General features: G+C 35.5%; 1 protein-coding gene across 1 annotated transcript in view; it reads left to right on the top strand.

The window, feature by feature from the left end:
- Positions 1-15635, top strand: part of LOC138310164 (basement membrane-specific heparan sulfate proteoglycan core protein-like) — a 33348-nt gene extending 17713 nt beyond the window's left edge. Inside the window, exons 14-19 of the mRNA XM_069251287.1 lie at positions 717-1019; positions 2335-2637; positions 3812-3920; positions 4503-4573; positions 7132-7464; positions 15445-15635. Of these exons, the coding sequence (XP_069107388.1) occupies positions 717-1019; positions 2335-2637; positions 3812-3920; positions 4503-4573; positions 7132-7464; positions 15445-15635 (1310 nt within the window). The remainder of the gene's footprint in view (positions 1-716; positions 1020-2334; positions 2638-3811; positions 3921-4502; positions 4574-7131; positions 7465-15444) is intronic.
- The last annotated feature ends 431 nt before the right edge of the window (positions 15636-16066 follow it).

Below are 16066 nucleotides of genomic sequence, written 5' to 3' on the forward strand. Positions count from 1 at the left end.
AACAATTTCAATGACATTTAGCACAAACATTCTAAGGCGTAACGCCAATCAAAATTGTGAATTATATTGTCCCCACCCGCAGGGGGCTGTGAAAGGGGCCTAAAGGGGTAAAATTGACTCAAATTTCAACAATCTTCTTCTCCACTCACAGATGTGGAGGAATCAAATACTCATGATAGATAGAAAGGTCGTAAGGCCCTTTACAAAAAAATGTGAATTAAATGACCCTGGGGTCTCATGTTTACCCCTGGGAAGGGGATCAATTTTACTATAATTTATATTGGAAAACGCATTTATGAGCATATTTTGCTAAATTTTCATAGGATATGAGTCAAACTTGGTTAGAATTATTAGCCAGAAATATAGCATTTTAACATCCATATCGGTCCCCGCTGACCCCCTGGAGGGGGGACCAGAGGGGCGTGTCCAAATAGGGTCAAAATGACTTAAAATTTCAAAAAACCTTCTTCTGAGTTCACAGGTTTGATGGAAGCATAATACTTTTCATAGATTAAAAAAAACAAATTTATTAAATCCCATGGGCCTCTTGTTTAAATTTAATCTATTATTATTATTTCCTTTTTTAATTATTCGTATGTTCAATTACATGTCATTTTAAACGGATTATAGATGGGATATGTTTCAGAAAGCTTGATTTAATACATACTACATACTGAAAAGTAAATTCACTGTCCAATACTTTCATACATCTACAGGCGTACCAAGTGTTGCTATCCCTCAGTCGACATACTCTACAACGTCTGGGTGGCCGATGACGGTGGTCTGTATAGTAGAATCCAGCCAGACTGAAACTGATGTTACGTGGGAGAAGCTTGTGAACGATTCATATCACAACGTCCAAATCACCAGTAACAGACGGTACAGCGGTGGAACAAGACATGTACCATCACTATTCATCAGTAGTGCTTTAACCTCTGATAGTGGAAGTTACAGATGTAAAGCCGAGAATATATTCGGGGCTGCAGTCAGTGGGTCAACCCAGCTGACAGTGTATGGGAGTAAGTTTAATTTAACAACATAAGCACATAAATTATAATGCTGAGAAAGTACATAAATGATCTGTGCAACCACTGTATAATAATTATAACCTTTTTAAAAGTCTACAGATGTAGAGATGATACATCTGTGCAACCACTGTATAATAATTATAACCTTTTTAAAAGTCTACAGATGTAGAGATGTAAGCACTACATATACATCGTACAACCACTGTATAATAATTATAACCTTTTTAAAAGTCTACAGACGTAGAGATGTAAGCACTACATATACATCAGTAAGAAATGCAAATACAACATTAAGACAGATTGGCAGATATTTATAATACATAGAGGTTCTCCTACAAGTGACTGGTTTATCATGTTCATCAAAATCGAGCTAGTTGACAAGACATGAGCTTTAGCGAATGACTTTTAAAAATTTGAAAATTAAGTAAAGAGAGTTTATATAAACATAATAAACAACAGTCACGCGTCGGGGAACTTATTTATCCCATAACTCTATATTTATACCGTGTTGACCATTTTTTCGTCTCCATTCAGGGAAACTTACCACCATACAATGCGTAGTGATATCTTTCCGCCATAAAATATAGTGTCTGAAAAGAAATCCAATATTCTATTGTTTACTATTTTGAAAAGCAACTATCTGTTAAACGGTAAATAAAATGCTATTTCCTTGAGAAGGTTCATTGGAGTTTCGTTTTTGATATATAAATGCGATTTTTTATGAAACATATCTTTCATTATATCATTGTGAACATTAACAGATGCAATAAACCATATTTAAGTACAGCTAGGTTACACTAATGTCATATTACAAGAAAAAAGGAAATAATCATAGGATATCAGGCGGTTTATGTGATCAAATATTTTAATAACTAATATTATTTTAAAAACCAATGATTCGTACTATTTCGTTTACTTAAAGATGCTCCACCGCCGACAGAGCATAAATGATATTCATCATTTGAACAATAATTGGTATTTAATCGTGTATATATATATGCCTAATTAACACACAAAATAACATAAACTAATTTATTTCGCCTTTGGTGCATGCGCAAACATTACTTCATTCTATATAAGATATAGTGCCACGGATTTTTTTCGGGATGCAATTAATTATTTTTCATATTTTTAACTTGAAGTAAAATTAGAAGCTCAAACTTTTCACTGGTGGTAATGGTGTAAAGTAAGTAACTTTTGTAACTGAAGAAAAATACTAAATCGTCTGCTCCTGTTTTTGATAGTGAAAAAATACTATTTGTCAGCGGTGGAGCATCTTTAACAATGTATAATCTTTCATTTTCAGTCGTGCCTCGTGTGTCAATCATTCAGACAGCCTACTCTACAACAACCGGTGGTTCTGTCACCCTTGTATGTGACGTCTCCGCAGATCCATTCCAGACCAGCGTGACCTGGGAGAAACTTGTCGGTAACTTGTATCAGCCAGTGTCAATAGGTGTCAACGACAGGTATAGTGCAGGCACTCCCGAGTTACCTCCCCTTGTCATCACAGACTCCGACACGTCCGACAGTGGGACATACAGATGTACTGTAACCAACCCTGTAGGGACTACAAGTAGTGAAACAACCCAGCTAACAGTTAATGAAAGTAAGCTCATATCTAGTTAATGTCGATTCTAGATTATCGGTGCCATACCGTGATTGGCATAAAATAACATGATTTCATGTGCACATTGGTCTAATCAGAAAGATATATTTGTAGAGATTGGCAACTCCGCAATTTTGACCATCGGTCATGTTATTCAGTATGTGCTTAGTTTTTTTAGAATTACTCGTACAATATACACATGTAAATAATTAAAAACATAAGACTAAATTCATTACAAAAGTTACAATAATTTTCAGATGGTTTCAGTACGTTTTAGGAAAGGAAAAATAACACTTTATAACAAATCACATTTTTGAATATCTGATTTTCGAAAAACCAGGTAAAATTACTTATTTTCATGATTTCAAAAATAGTATTAAATCACTTAAAGATGTTCCACCGCTGACAAATAGTATTTTTCCACTATCTAAAACAGGAGCAGACAATTTAGTATTTTTCTTCAGTTACAAAAGTTACTTACTTCACACCATTACCACCATTAAAAAGTTTGAGCTTCTAATTCTAATTCAAATTAAAAGTATGAAAAATATTTAATTGCATCCCGAAAAAAATCCTTGGCACTATATCCTTTATGGAATGAAGTATTGATTGCACATGCACCAAATGCAAAATTAATTATTTTATATTATTTTTTGAGTTAATTAGACATATATATACATAATTAAACACAAATTATTATTCGAATGATGAATATCATTTATGCTCTGTCGGCGGTGGAGCATCTTTAAATCGGGAAATGGAAAAACATCATGCAATACACTAGTTAGCCGAGGCAAAATGCCAATAAAACGGATGTCCCTCTGCCGTCGGCAGAGATAAGGGAGTTTCCAATCTCTATGTAGATATGTTGTTAGAAAAATATATAATTGTATTGTTTACAATTTGGTTAAAATAAAGATAATTATAACCCTTTGGTTCAAAAGAAGTATTAATAAGGATCTGTACTTTAATCAGATTTCATTGTTTATTACGTTCTTGTATATTTGAAGCATTTGAAGTATAATATCGTAGTTAAACAGAAGTTTCTTCAATATTCAGAGTAGTAATAGAGGCTTTTCTTATATCTTTTCTTTGGGCTTCGATGACTAGACAGGTATTTCCAGAAAGCCTTTATTTGTGCTGTTTACTAGCTGATAACTCTTGGTTTTTACAGATGAGACCATTGAATTAGTGGACAATAATTCCGTAACTTTGGCCATTGGAATTTCGGCTGCGCTAATTATGGTGCTAATGATAGCTCTTATTGTATTGTGTGCGTGCAAGTAAGTTTATATTAATTTCTTAATTACTCGCTTTAGTTACGCGTAGAATGTTTTTGTTTTTGTCTGCAAGGATATTTACCATACCCCATTGATCATAAATCAGGAATTCGATGTTTTCTATTGAAATTTTTGTATTATTTTTAAATTATCAGTCGTTGATAAATCTAAGTATTTGCATTACAGACAATACGTGTACATGAGGGTGTTTTATATATCATAACCGTCCCTGATTTTCACACAGTTAAAGACCAAAATTTAACATACTTACACTACAGTGAAGATGAATTTATACATTTTGAGTTTTGCCTTTTCGTGGTGTGTTTGTTCGGTGTCTTCGACTGCCTGCCTCCGTGAAATAGCACTACCAAGGTCAAGAGCTCAATTGTTACAAGGAGATACAACACGGACATACCACAACCTCCCAAATGATACAGATACTCACACACAGAAACACCACGAATATCGTTCTAAATGTTAATTAATTGGACGTTCAACTTATTTACTCATACCATAACTATTGTAACGCAAAACGCTTTCATCATTTTAATGATTTCTAACGTCGTCACGTTTTTCATTACCAAGGTGGAGAGTCCGGAAACAGAATGAATTGGTTGGACTATCTGACGGCACTACTTCCTCCACACCACCGGAAGGTACGTGTTGTCAAACATACACTCGATCATTTTCAGTATAATCCATTGATGACTTATTACATACATTACATTATCTTTGTTGAAAATCAAGTTTAACGTTTAATGAAGATAATCTATAGTTTTATTTGGCCATGGTATTCTATCAAAATACGTTTAAAGATGAAGTCAATTAAGTTTCTTATGAAAATAAAAGACTGGATGAATCATCACTTCTAAAAGGTGTCATGCAGGTGGTCCAACATTGATTTGAGTATATATAATGCTGTGTCATATTTAGTAATTGATAGTAATCTCATGAGCAGGTACGTTTAGGCTAAAATTATACATGTCTCACATACATCACAAGGGAATCCCATGGTTGCTAGGGAATAGATAACGTTTTGCTCTCATATTTGACAGGATTAGCCCGCGATTTCTAGGAAATATATAACGCCTTTCTCTCATATTTGACAGGATAAGCCCGCGGTTTCTAGAAAATATATAACGCCTTTCTCTCATATTTGACAGGGTTAGCCCGCGGTTTCGAGGGAATATATAACGCCTTTCTTTCATATTTCACATAATTAGCCCGCGGTTTCTAGGGAATATATAACGCCTTTCTCTCGTATTTGACAGGATTAGCCCGCGGTTGCTAGGGAATATATAACGCCTTTCTCTCATATTTGACAGGATTATCCCCCGGTTGCTAGGGAATAGATAACGCTTTTCTCTCTAATTTGACAGGATTAGCCCGCGGTTTCTAAGGAGTATATAACGCTTTTCTCTCATATTTGACAGGATTAGCCCGCGGTTTTTAGGGAATATATAACGCTTTTCTCTCATATTTGACAGGATAAGCCCGCGGTTTCTACGGAATATATAACGTTATATAACGTTTTCCTCTCATATTTGACAGTATTAGCTCGCGCTTTCTAGGGAATATATAACGCTTTTCTCTCAAATTTGACAGGATTAGCCCGTGGTTTGTAGGGAAAAGATTTATAGGATCTTTCCCTACCTGGAGTGTAAGACAGGGAAATCTCTACCCGAGGACGAGATTCTCGACTGTCTAAACCGAGGCTTGCCGATGGTAACACTCGTAAATATATCCTACGAGGATAGAGATTTCCCTTTCCTACTCTCTAGGTAGGAAATGATCCTTTTTCTGTCCTTGTAACTTACCCAAAAATGTTTTAACCTACAAATACGCGATAAGAAAAACTCGAGAATAATAAATAAATCAACTTGAAGATTTCCAGTTTACGTTGTCAACAACTAAGTTTAACTTGTTGCACTGTGATAAATAAGAATCTAAATCATATTTAAAATACGAAATAATATTGTATGAAAACCAGTTAAATGAGTCTTCTACCGGGTGAACATCAACGAAATATATAAAGGTATGTGGAATTCCGATTGCGATGATCATAAGGTCAAAGCTTAGCACGCGCGTGAAGGACGAGCTCGAGTTCGAATGTGATATTGATTGTCCAATGGACTGTATAGGTTAATTATTTTTGCTTATATGATGTTTTACATCTTCCGGTTTATAACGCAGATATGTTCAACGCATACAGGCTGTCTTACCCTGGGTAAGAGAGAAATCTTTCCCTCGCCGGAAGTGCAAACAGCTCTATCCGATGGGCAGAAAGAACTGTCTTTTACCGGGGTAGGGAAAAGACAGCTCACAGGCGTTAGATAATGACGTGAAGTCATCATTACATGCTTTGACTTTTGTCGACGACGTCATAAATTTATACGCAGTCCGACGTTCCTATAATCTACGATGTCGCCGCCTTGGAAATGTTTCTATATAACTGCATTTTCATAATGTCCCGTTAAAGTATGGGAGAAAAAGAATCAAACATGGGTTTGTCAGGTAGACAAGGATATCTCAATCCTCGTGAAGAATTTAGGCTGTAACTGTTATATCCCTGTCCACTTGACAAACCCATGTAAGATTCTATTAATCTTGCACAGGGGGGTGAAAGACAGCTCACACGTGCTAGACGATTACGTTACGTCATCAATACATTCGGCGTGCATTATCGTTGACGTCATCAAATTTGACGAATAACAACATTCCTGTGATAACACTAGAAAGGTGGAAAGCAATTATGAGAGAAAAGGAATCGAACTTGGATCTGTTAAGTGGACACTCGAGAATATTTTGGCCACCAAACATGCCAAAGTCTTTCACTTGGGTTGATACATCCCTGTCTACTTGACAAACACATTTTTTAAAGATTATATTAATGTATATGCATCGCGCTGTTACGAACGTGTTTGCTACTTTCCAATTTGGCGGAGGTCATTTCAAAGAGAACAACAAAGCGAAAACAACTTTATTTAAACAACAATCCATGCATTGCACTTATTACCTAGTGCTTTGTGATGTCATATTTACATTGCAATTAACAACTGACTGAAAACGGCGAAGTGTTAACGGTGCGAGTTTTGCTTTACAATTTTGTTATTATCTATAAAAAAACAAATAGTTTAACATTTTGTGGGGAAACAGCTTATTTAAACAATATTTCAATGTTTTTGTTATAAGAAATTTGTATAATTCATCGCAGGTACAGGCTTATCTAAAACCAACAACAAATCACGAGTAAGAGGAAACGACAACAGCAACTCGTCCGCGCCAACAGGTAGTAATTCTATATCTTCTAGAAGATCTACGGATTATTGCCGCATTGACAATATATCTTCTGTCATGTTGGACCACAGAGCGGCACACAACAGACCAAGGCGTGACCTTACTCCACACACGTATACCAATGCCACGTTCGACACTGGGGTATCGGATCCACAAGCCTACCTTACAGTCATCAACTCGACTCTATCCTCGACAACAAGGAAGCAGTCTTCGCCATTCCATCGTAACACAGATACCTATACTTGGAAAAGTTCGTCATCTACCTTAAGGTAGTCGACATTTAGCGGTGATATGTCATACAGAGACTTTAAAGACTTGGTCATATTTGCGCTATTAGCCTACAAAACCGTATATTAATGTACTTTTACTTCTCTGAACGTATAGACTAGCGCACTTCTACCCCTGATTTAAACCACGATTTAAATTTTTGAATATGCCAAAAATGTGGTACGCTAATCAAATTGGATATAAGCGTAACCTTTACTTGTCTGAACGTATTGATAAGCGTGCCGTAACGTACCGATTACGTAGCACTGCCGCCTGCTTCAACCCACGTCAACGATACGTTAAAGTACGCTTACACATTATAGAACGATGAGCTACGCTTAGACACATTATAGAACGATGAGCTATGTTATGTTAATTAGCTACATGCTACATTCCTATTCACGCAAAGATGCGCGATGTGAAACGCTAATATACGCTATGCCACGCTAGCTTCTAGTCTGAAATAGGTTTCGGTATGCTGGTGTACGCCAGCTCACGCTATGTTATAGATTAATGTAAATTGATGGATTTTATTCGGCGTAGTGCTAGGTTGAGGTATATTTTTCTACGTCAAAATTAATTTCGAAATGATTCTTAAGGTATCTGTTCTTGAGATTTTAAGAAAGGACTTGAAAGGATTTAAGAACCAACTTTAAAATCACAATTTAACTATCATACCCTTCAAACAAACAACCTCAACTCACCAGAAGTCAAATAATCTCTTTCTCTGAAGACAAAATACAGTTATGCTACATAATTAGCAAAAGCAAAAGTTAATTTTCAAATTGCATAATTAACTTGTCGAATATGTTAGGCACAAGAGGACATGTGGATATTTATTTAGATCCTTCACAGAATATCCAGGCCACCCACAGTATTAGGGGATCATTACTGTTAATCACATTCTTGAAAGTTGGCTTCCTCAAACTGCCGAAAACAAAGTCGAGCGTATTGCAAGTACGATGTTGTGAACCATGCAGCCAAATCCGTTCTACTCTCAAAAATAAGGTACCGGAACGTGCATCAGCGTACTACATCGCAGGACAACCTAGATCAATGTACATGTACAATGTAACGTGTCACTGCGTTTCAAAGTGTACCTCAATGTAGCTCTACCACTAACCTATCTCCTAAAATAAGCGTATCAAAGCGTAGGACAGCGGATGAGAATCTTCATTAGCGTATTTCTAGTACTACACACATCTTTACATCTTTAGCGTATTATAACTTATTATAACGTGTCACAGTGAACCAAACCGTACCTCCACGCCCTCATGTTTTATATACATGTACGCTACGGTACGCTGATAGCGCTAGTATGACCGAACCTTAAGTAGCGACGCATTGTCATATCTGTTAAGGCCCGGTCATACACTAAAAGGTACATTATTTTACGTTATGGTACCAGACTACGCTTATTTAAAATTTGATTTGAGTACCACAATTTTGTGCATGTTAAAGATTTAAAACCACGCTACGTTAAATCAGGGGTTAAATCAGAAGTAGAGGTACGCTAGTCTATACGCTATTCAAGTACGTCAATGTACGCTTTTGTAGACTAAGCTACGCAGAGATACGTTAGTCTCTCAATGTGTTATGGTACGTTATTAGCGCAAGCATGACCGGGCCTTTATAGACTGAAATATGAAACAGGCCATACGTTTGTCAGAGTGAGGTATATCAGCGATATACTTTCAATTCGGGATATGATTTTAAAATGTATCTTTTTGGTATATATATTCTGGTTTCATGTATTAATTTTTATATGTGGAAAATGATCTTATAAGTAAACTACTACCACTTAAGTTATACAAGCCAAGTGTAAGTTATACAAGCCAAGTGTAAGTTATACATGTAGTGTAAGTTATACATGCCAAGTGTAAGTTATACATGCCAAGTGTATGTTATACAAGCCAAGTGTAAGTTATACATGCCAAGTGTAAGTTATACAAGCCAAGTGTAAGTTATACATGCCAAGTGTAAGTTATACAAGCCAAGTGTAAGTTATAAAAGCCAAGTGTAAGTTATACATGCCAAGTGTAAGTTATACATGTAGTGTAAGTTATACATGCCAAGTGTAAGTTATACATGCCAAGTGTAAGTTATACAAGCCAAGTGTAAGTTATACATGTAGTGTAAGTTATACATGCCAAGTGTAAGTTATACATGCCATAACTAGGCGACAGCGTGTATGATGGTTTATAAACTTATACAATGACACAGAATTCATTCAATATTATTAGTTCTTGTTAAATGACTTTGCATGTTTAAATGAATGCATATCGGAATATTAAGACGTCAGTTTATCATTACTAATATACTGTAAACTATGAAATGAAATTATAGTCAACTACTTTGATTCTTCTTTGAACCGTGTGTTTCCTGCTCTGCGAACGTCATATTTTTGGCAGTACTACCTGATATTATCAACAATGTGATTGTTACCTATTAAAAACCGCCAATTGGGATAAATTAAACGGTTCAAATCATCAAAAGTGTGTAACCTACTAAAAACCGCCAATTATGATAAATTAAGCGTTCCAAATCATCAAAAGTGTGTAACCTACTAAAAACCATCTTTTGTGATAAATTAAGCGTTCCAAATCATCAAAAGTGTGTAACCTACTAAAAACCATCTTTTGTGATAAATTAAGCGTTCCAAATCATCAAAAGGCATGGACAAACGTGCATGATGAAGTATATAAATTTGGAATAACACAGAATGCCTGTAATCGTTCTTGTTTTCATGTCTTTGTTATATGATTACGTATCTACATATCAAGACGTCACTTTATTATTACTAACATTACTGTGAAATGACATTGTAGTCCACAACGTGGATTCCTCGTTCGACCAGGTGTTCTTATTTTACTGCTCTATTAACTTCACATATTTGTGCCATGCTACCAAAACTCATGTTCAGCTCATATAATACTTTATAACATTAAACCTTATGCATAACATACATTGTGATTTTTTTCAAATGTTGGTAACGATTGCTTTAGATATCACATTAAAACTTCTCTTGATTTGATATAACTTTAATATGTTCTTAAGCAAATATTGTAAGCGTAATTATTTGATATCAAATGAGACGTTTATTACGTGTATTGCTACGTACACATTCGTGTTTTATATATACAACTGTCATATGCCAGGTAAGGAATTACATGCTATATAATGTATATATTGGGCCTATTATATAATCGGTGGCTGGGTTCACGTTTGGGAGTTAAGTTTTGTAATCAATGTGGGTTTTCCTATTTGGAATATATATATTTGTAAATAATATGCATTGGAAAATATAACGTATCTGTATTGATAATTATTTTTCATGGTATTATGATTCAGTTCTTTGTAACGGGGTTCAAGATCTGACAAAATCCGATTCCATGGTCGTAACAATTACATGGAAAAATATTCAATATTATTCCGATTCTTTGGTCGTAACAATTACATGGAAAAATAATCAATATAATTATATAACTTTTGTATGAAATATTCAAGAGATTTATTGAAAAGTTGTTGCCGAGATATATGACTATTTATCGACTTTAAATTACTTGGTCTTATGTCAATTGGAAACAAGACACAGTTTTGCCAAAATTATTTACATTTAGCCAAATTGAACCGGATTTTGACTATCAATAATTAGTAAACGTGATACAGTATGAGGTAGTACAGGTCTTACGTGGTGTGTGCACATATTCTACACGCTGTAGATGTCCGGCAAAGAAATCTCCGCACAATTTAGATTGAAACTGTTGTATTTGTGCGATAGCGATCGTAATTTAGATATAACATATATCAGAAATCAATGTTTTTTTCTAATGAATACATATGGAATAATATCAATCAGATAATTAAATCATTGTGGTAGAGAACCATGATAAATGAGATGGAAGTTAATAACAAAATTAATTTGAAAACAGCCTTTTATTTAACCTGAGTCTCGGACTATTTTTATTATTTGACCAAACCTTGTTGATGACATCGATGAGTTTCCAATCCTGATCCTTATCAATCGACGAAACCTACTATTTTGAATTCGATTCTTATTTTTTTCTTTCATAAACGCTGTGATCTAAAACCATTTGTTTCAATATTAATATATTGCACACAATATTACGGAATTATTGTTTGCCTTTTTGAAATAAAAGTTCACTATTCGTATCGTCCTTCGCATTTTGATTTATCTTATTGGAATCATCTTAGACATGTCCTCCCTATAGTGATTCGGTTCGTCCTATTTACATTCGTTTCATCGTTTTATTTCAACATGCATGAATTTTAAAATAGGAAAATAAACCGGTTTATAGTTTATATAATAAATTGAGCGATTTACATTTGAAGGAAGTCGAACGATTTGCTTGTAAAGAAAGATCTGCTAACACGTAATAAATGCAGTATTGTTTGTGTAATCTATGCTAGCTGTGCATTGCGGTGTTTTGCCGTCTGATCCAGTGATATTCAAATAACGCGGGGTATTAGTACGACGGTGGACAACAGAAGGCGATCAGCGTTCTGTAAATGAACTTTGATTTTGTTGTAATCAAATTGTTCAGAATGCGATGAAAAGTGTAGCATATATAGTAAGCTAACCATGTATGCGTTTATCTCGGTATTTTACATTCCCACTTTAAAAGTCATTTCGGAGAGATAGTGGGACTTTGCAAACTACTGATTTTACTGAAAATAATTTCATAGTTTGATATTGCTGTTTCATGCATGTGGAGTGACGGAATAAATTAAGCCATATCCATTCAACTAAAGCATTTCTAGGTATTCCATTCTTCATGCATGTCTTAAAGTTATTTAAATGTATTGGATAATCTCAACGCAAAACCTGCAATGAAAGAAAGGATGTCACACGCGTAACAGTTAAGTACATAGATATATATAATTGAATGGACGATATATGTAGTAAAGCAGTGATAGTAATGGTTTTAAGGATTAAAGTATCTTTCTGGTGGTTCTATCGACGGACAAAGTTGAGTAGGGCATCGATGTTGAATGGACCCTACTCAATTTATTATTCGTTAGAACCACCAGAAAGATATTTACAGTCATAATTTGTTATTTGCATAGCTCAATATTTACCCTGACATTTATAATGTTGAAACTAAATTATGTCGTTTGGCTCAGACGGGCAAATGGAACAGCCGTTTTATCAATGAACATACAATTAAAATGAGTTCCGTCTGTTGAATAAAACTATAAAATCTTTTTATTAATCTGATTTCAAAAAACTCCACAGTGCAAATAATTTTAATATTATGCGTTTGCATAGTAGTATGGTTACACACGTGTACACATGATATAACTTGGCAGGATATTTTACTTGAGTTTCTACATTGATCAATTCACATGGATATTATAATGGTTCCGCACTGAAACATGACACTTTTAGGAGGTTTCCAAATGAAACGGGACGTCGATTGAGGAACATGTACAAACACAGGTAGACCTAGTGACAGTAGTGTACGTACAGATTCAACACGTTTACTGTCTCTAAGAATGTTAGCATAAAATTTCATCGCTGTTTCAATCACTACTGTTGTTTTCCTGTCATAATCTTTTCCATTTTACATGCAATGAAAATGTTACAAAACACATATAGGATGTACATCTTGTACTGAACAACACTAGCACAGCGTTGCTGACACATGGAAACATTGCGATGTCATCGGTATGTCAACAACTGTACATTGTACAACATTGTATATTTATCATATGCACCAAAGACAGACGATAGTAACATTAACTATGTATTTTTTTCTATATTTGTATTACACGCCTACATGTACATATGTAATAAGACATATTTTGATAGGTCTACAAGTTCCTCAATGGGGCCGCGGTGGCCGAGTGGTTAAGATGTCCCGACATATTACCACAAGCCCTCCACCTCTGGGATGCGGGTTCGAATCCCATGTGGGGCAGTTGCCAGGTACTGACCGCTGGCCGGTGGTTTTTCTCCGGGTACTCCGGCTTTCCTCCACCAACAAACCTGGCACGTCCTTACATGACCCTGGCTGTTAATAGGACGTAAAACTAAACAAACCAAACCAAACCAAACTACAAGTTCCTCGATCGTACGATCGGTACCGAAAATACTAACACTGTCTGATGCGGACCACCTTATATACATCCGCGTGGCTCCAAATTTCGCGTGACCTACTCAATATATCGAGAAATAAAGTTGAGTAGCCTTAGGTTGAAATTGACGGGGCATATACTATCAATTCACCACTGACTGTAAATATTAAACTATAAACTGTTCCGAATATCAGTTTGATATAAATCATGAAGCTTATGTCAGACACATTTTGTAATTCAAAATTTTATAAATTGTCACAATATCTAAACGAATAAATATCAAATGTCCTCAATGGCATCCTTGTGTCTGATATGTCCTGTACAATTTTCAATAATGTATATAATCTGAGTTATTTATACTAATGATATTCATAAATAAAGTTTCGATACTATGAGGAATGTTGATATCTAATGCAGCAATATTGTTACATAGGCGAATTGTTTAATGGTGTAGAGAGGAAACTGAAGAATATAATTAAATAATGTTAATGAACTTCCAGGTCCATATCTTTGATGATACGCACTAGTGGTTACAATCTTTTTATGCACAAAGTAAACACCCAAGCTCGGTATTTAAAAATAATATGTAGAGGCCCCACGAAAGAGACGTTGATTTTACGCATGCGTTGAGATTACAGCATGAATTTACATAATAGCTGCCCTGGAGAACAATTTATGATTCCTCAAATAAATATCAATTTCACGGCATTTAGGGCGATTTTCACGAATTGTTTTTGGTATACTTCATAACAAATTATACTAAATATCAAAGAAACACAATTTAACAAAGCATGACAATTTTTTACTCGTGTCCTATCTGGGCCTCGAACTCACGGTCTACGGCACCCAATCGCCTAGACGCGTCGCAAGATACTGGTGATACTAAGCGTAATCCGTACTTCGAGGTTTAGTATTAAACGTGATGCATGCATTTAGTCAAGTTTCTAAATATGAAGTATTATATACCAAACGAACCGGAAGGATTCACAGATTTCAAATATGTAACTATTTGACAGATATGAAGAAAATATTTAGGAAAAATTCGTAGAAACTTGTCAACATAACGTCATTTTCTCGTTGTCCCATGTTACATCGCGGTTGCACAAATACGTAAGGAAGTCACTTTACTCTCGTAATTTTTTCACTCAAAACTGTTAAAATTCGTCCATCTTAAGTACGATATATACTTATTTTGTAGATAACGGCATTTTGTAATTAAATTTTTTTGCAGTAGTAAAAGAGTAGAATAGAAAAAGAGCAAAAGTGTCCCATCTTATATCAAGATGTAGAACCGCGTTGTTTAGCTATGCTGAAATGTATTAATAAGACTATATAAGTGGACAATAAACAATCATTACAAAGTACAGGTTCATTAAAACTATCTGAGGTAGAAATCATATGCAGATATAAAACGGTATGTTAATTACATTGGTTTTGCCGTGTCCAAAGCAAATGTCCCAAATGCGAATATGCCCTACCTTAATCAACGGCATTACGTTTATGGCGTACTCATAGCAAAATCGCTTTGTGTTGTGTTGTTGGCTCTAAAAGCATATAAAAGTACATTTTGTGTTGTTCATTTTCATATATAACATGACCCAAGTCAGTTGCAAATTATAAAGGATATGTCCATTGCCGCATGTTACATAGAAATGTCCCAAGTTCACTTTTACGTCATACGTAAAAACTTGTTTCATCATGACGTCGCCGTTTATCCAACCATAAAACAACATTCACCCTCATACAACTATATATCGAAAATGTTCCCGTATGATAATACACTAAGTTTAATTAAATTGAGTCCTTCTAAAGACCAGTTCGAGCAGTAAATTAAAACAATTAAACTTTGTAACCCCCCATCCAGGCAACACTGATTCTCCGATAAGCCCTACGCGGGAGGAGGTGGGCGTTTGTGTGTTGGAACTGACGGCGGAGAGGGGGATTCGAAATAAAACAAAAAGAAGAAAACTAAACTCAGCTTCCGCTCAGGTCGGAGAAAAATGGTCGAATACTCCACCTCAGCACAGACTCCGCACCCCACAAAACTACACGTAAACTTCAAGTCAGAACCGTCTCCAAAACCCAGAGGAAACAGCGTTCATGAGACATTGAATTTGCACAATAGGTCACAGCAGATGCTGTGTGATCGGGTGCTGGAACTAGCAAATAAAGGGTTCTGAACAGATGCTCACGGCCAGTACCCTACTCTACCGCCGTGATCTTCGCGGTAAGACAGTGCGAGAGACACCAGGAAGGTTTTAAAATTTCGTCCCCCTTACCCCTCGATTCATTATATTTTAGATAACATTTCCAACACCCCTTTTTTAGTTTCCTTATTAAAGCCGCTCCCTCCTGCACTACAAACAGTTTCGTGTAAAACCCAACCCTCAACCAGTCGAGCAGAAAAAATATTTGTAATTATAACAACCTTAAAAACCTCCCACCCCCGCCAAACAAAATTGTACCCCCTCCCTAACCCTCCGCAA

Source organism: Argopecten irradians, chromosome 16, assembly GCF_041381155.1.
Source record: "Argopecten irradians isolate NY chromosome 16, Ai_NY, whole genome shotgun sequence".
Lineage (NCBI taxonomy): Eukaryota > Metazoa > Mollusca > Bivalvia > Pectinida > Pectinidae > Argopecten > Argopecten irradians.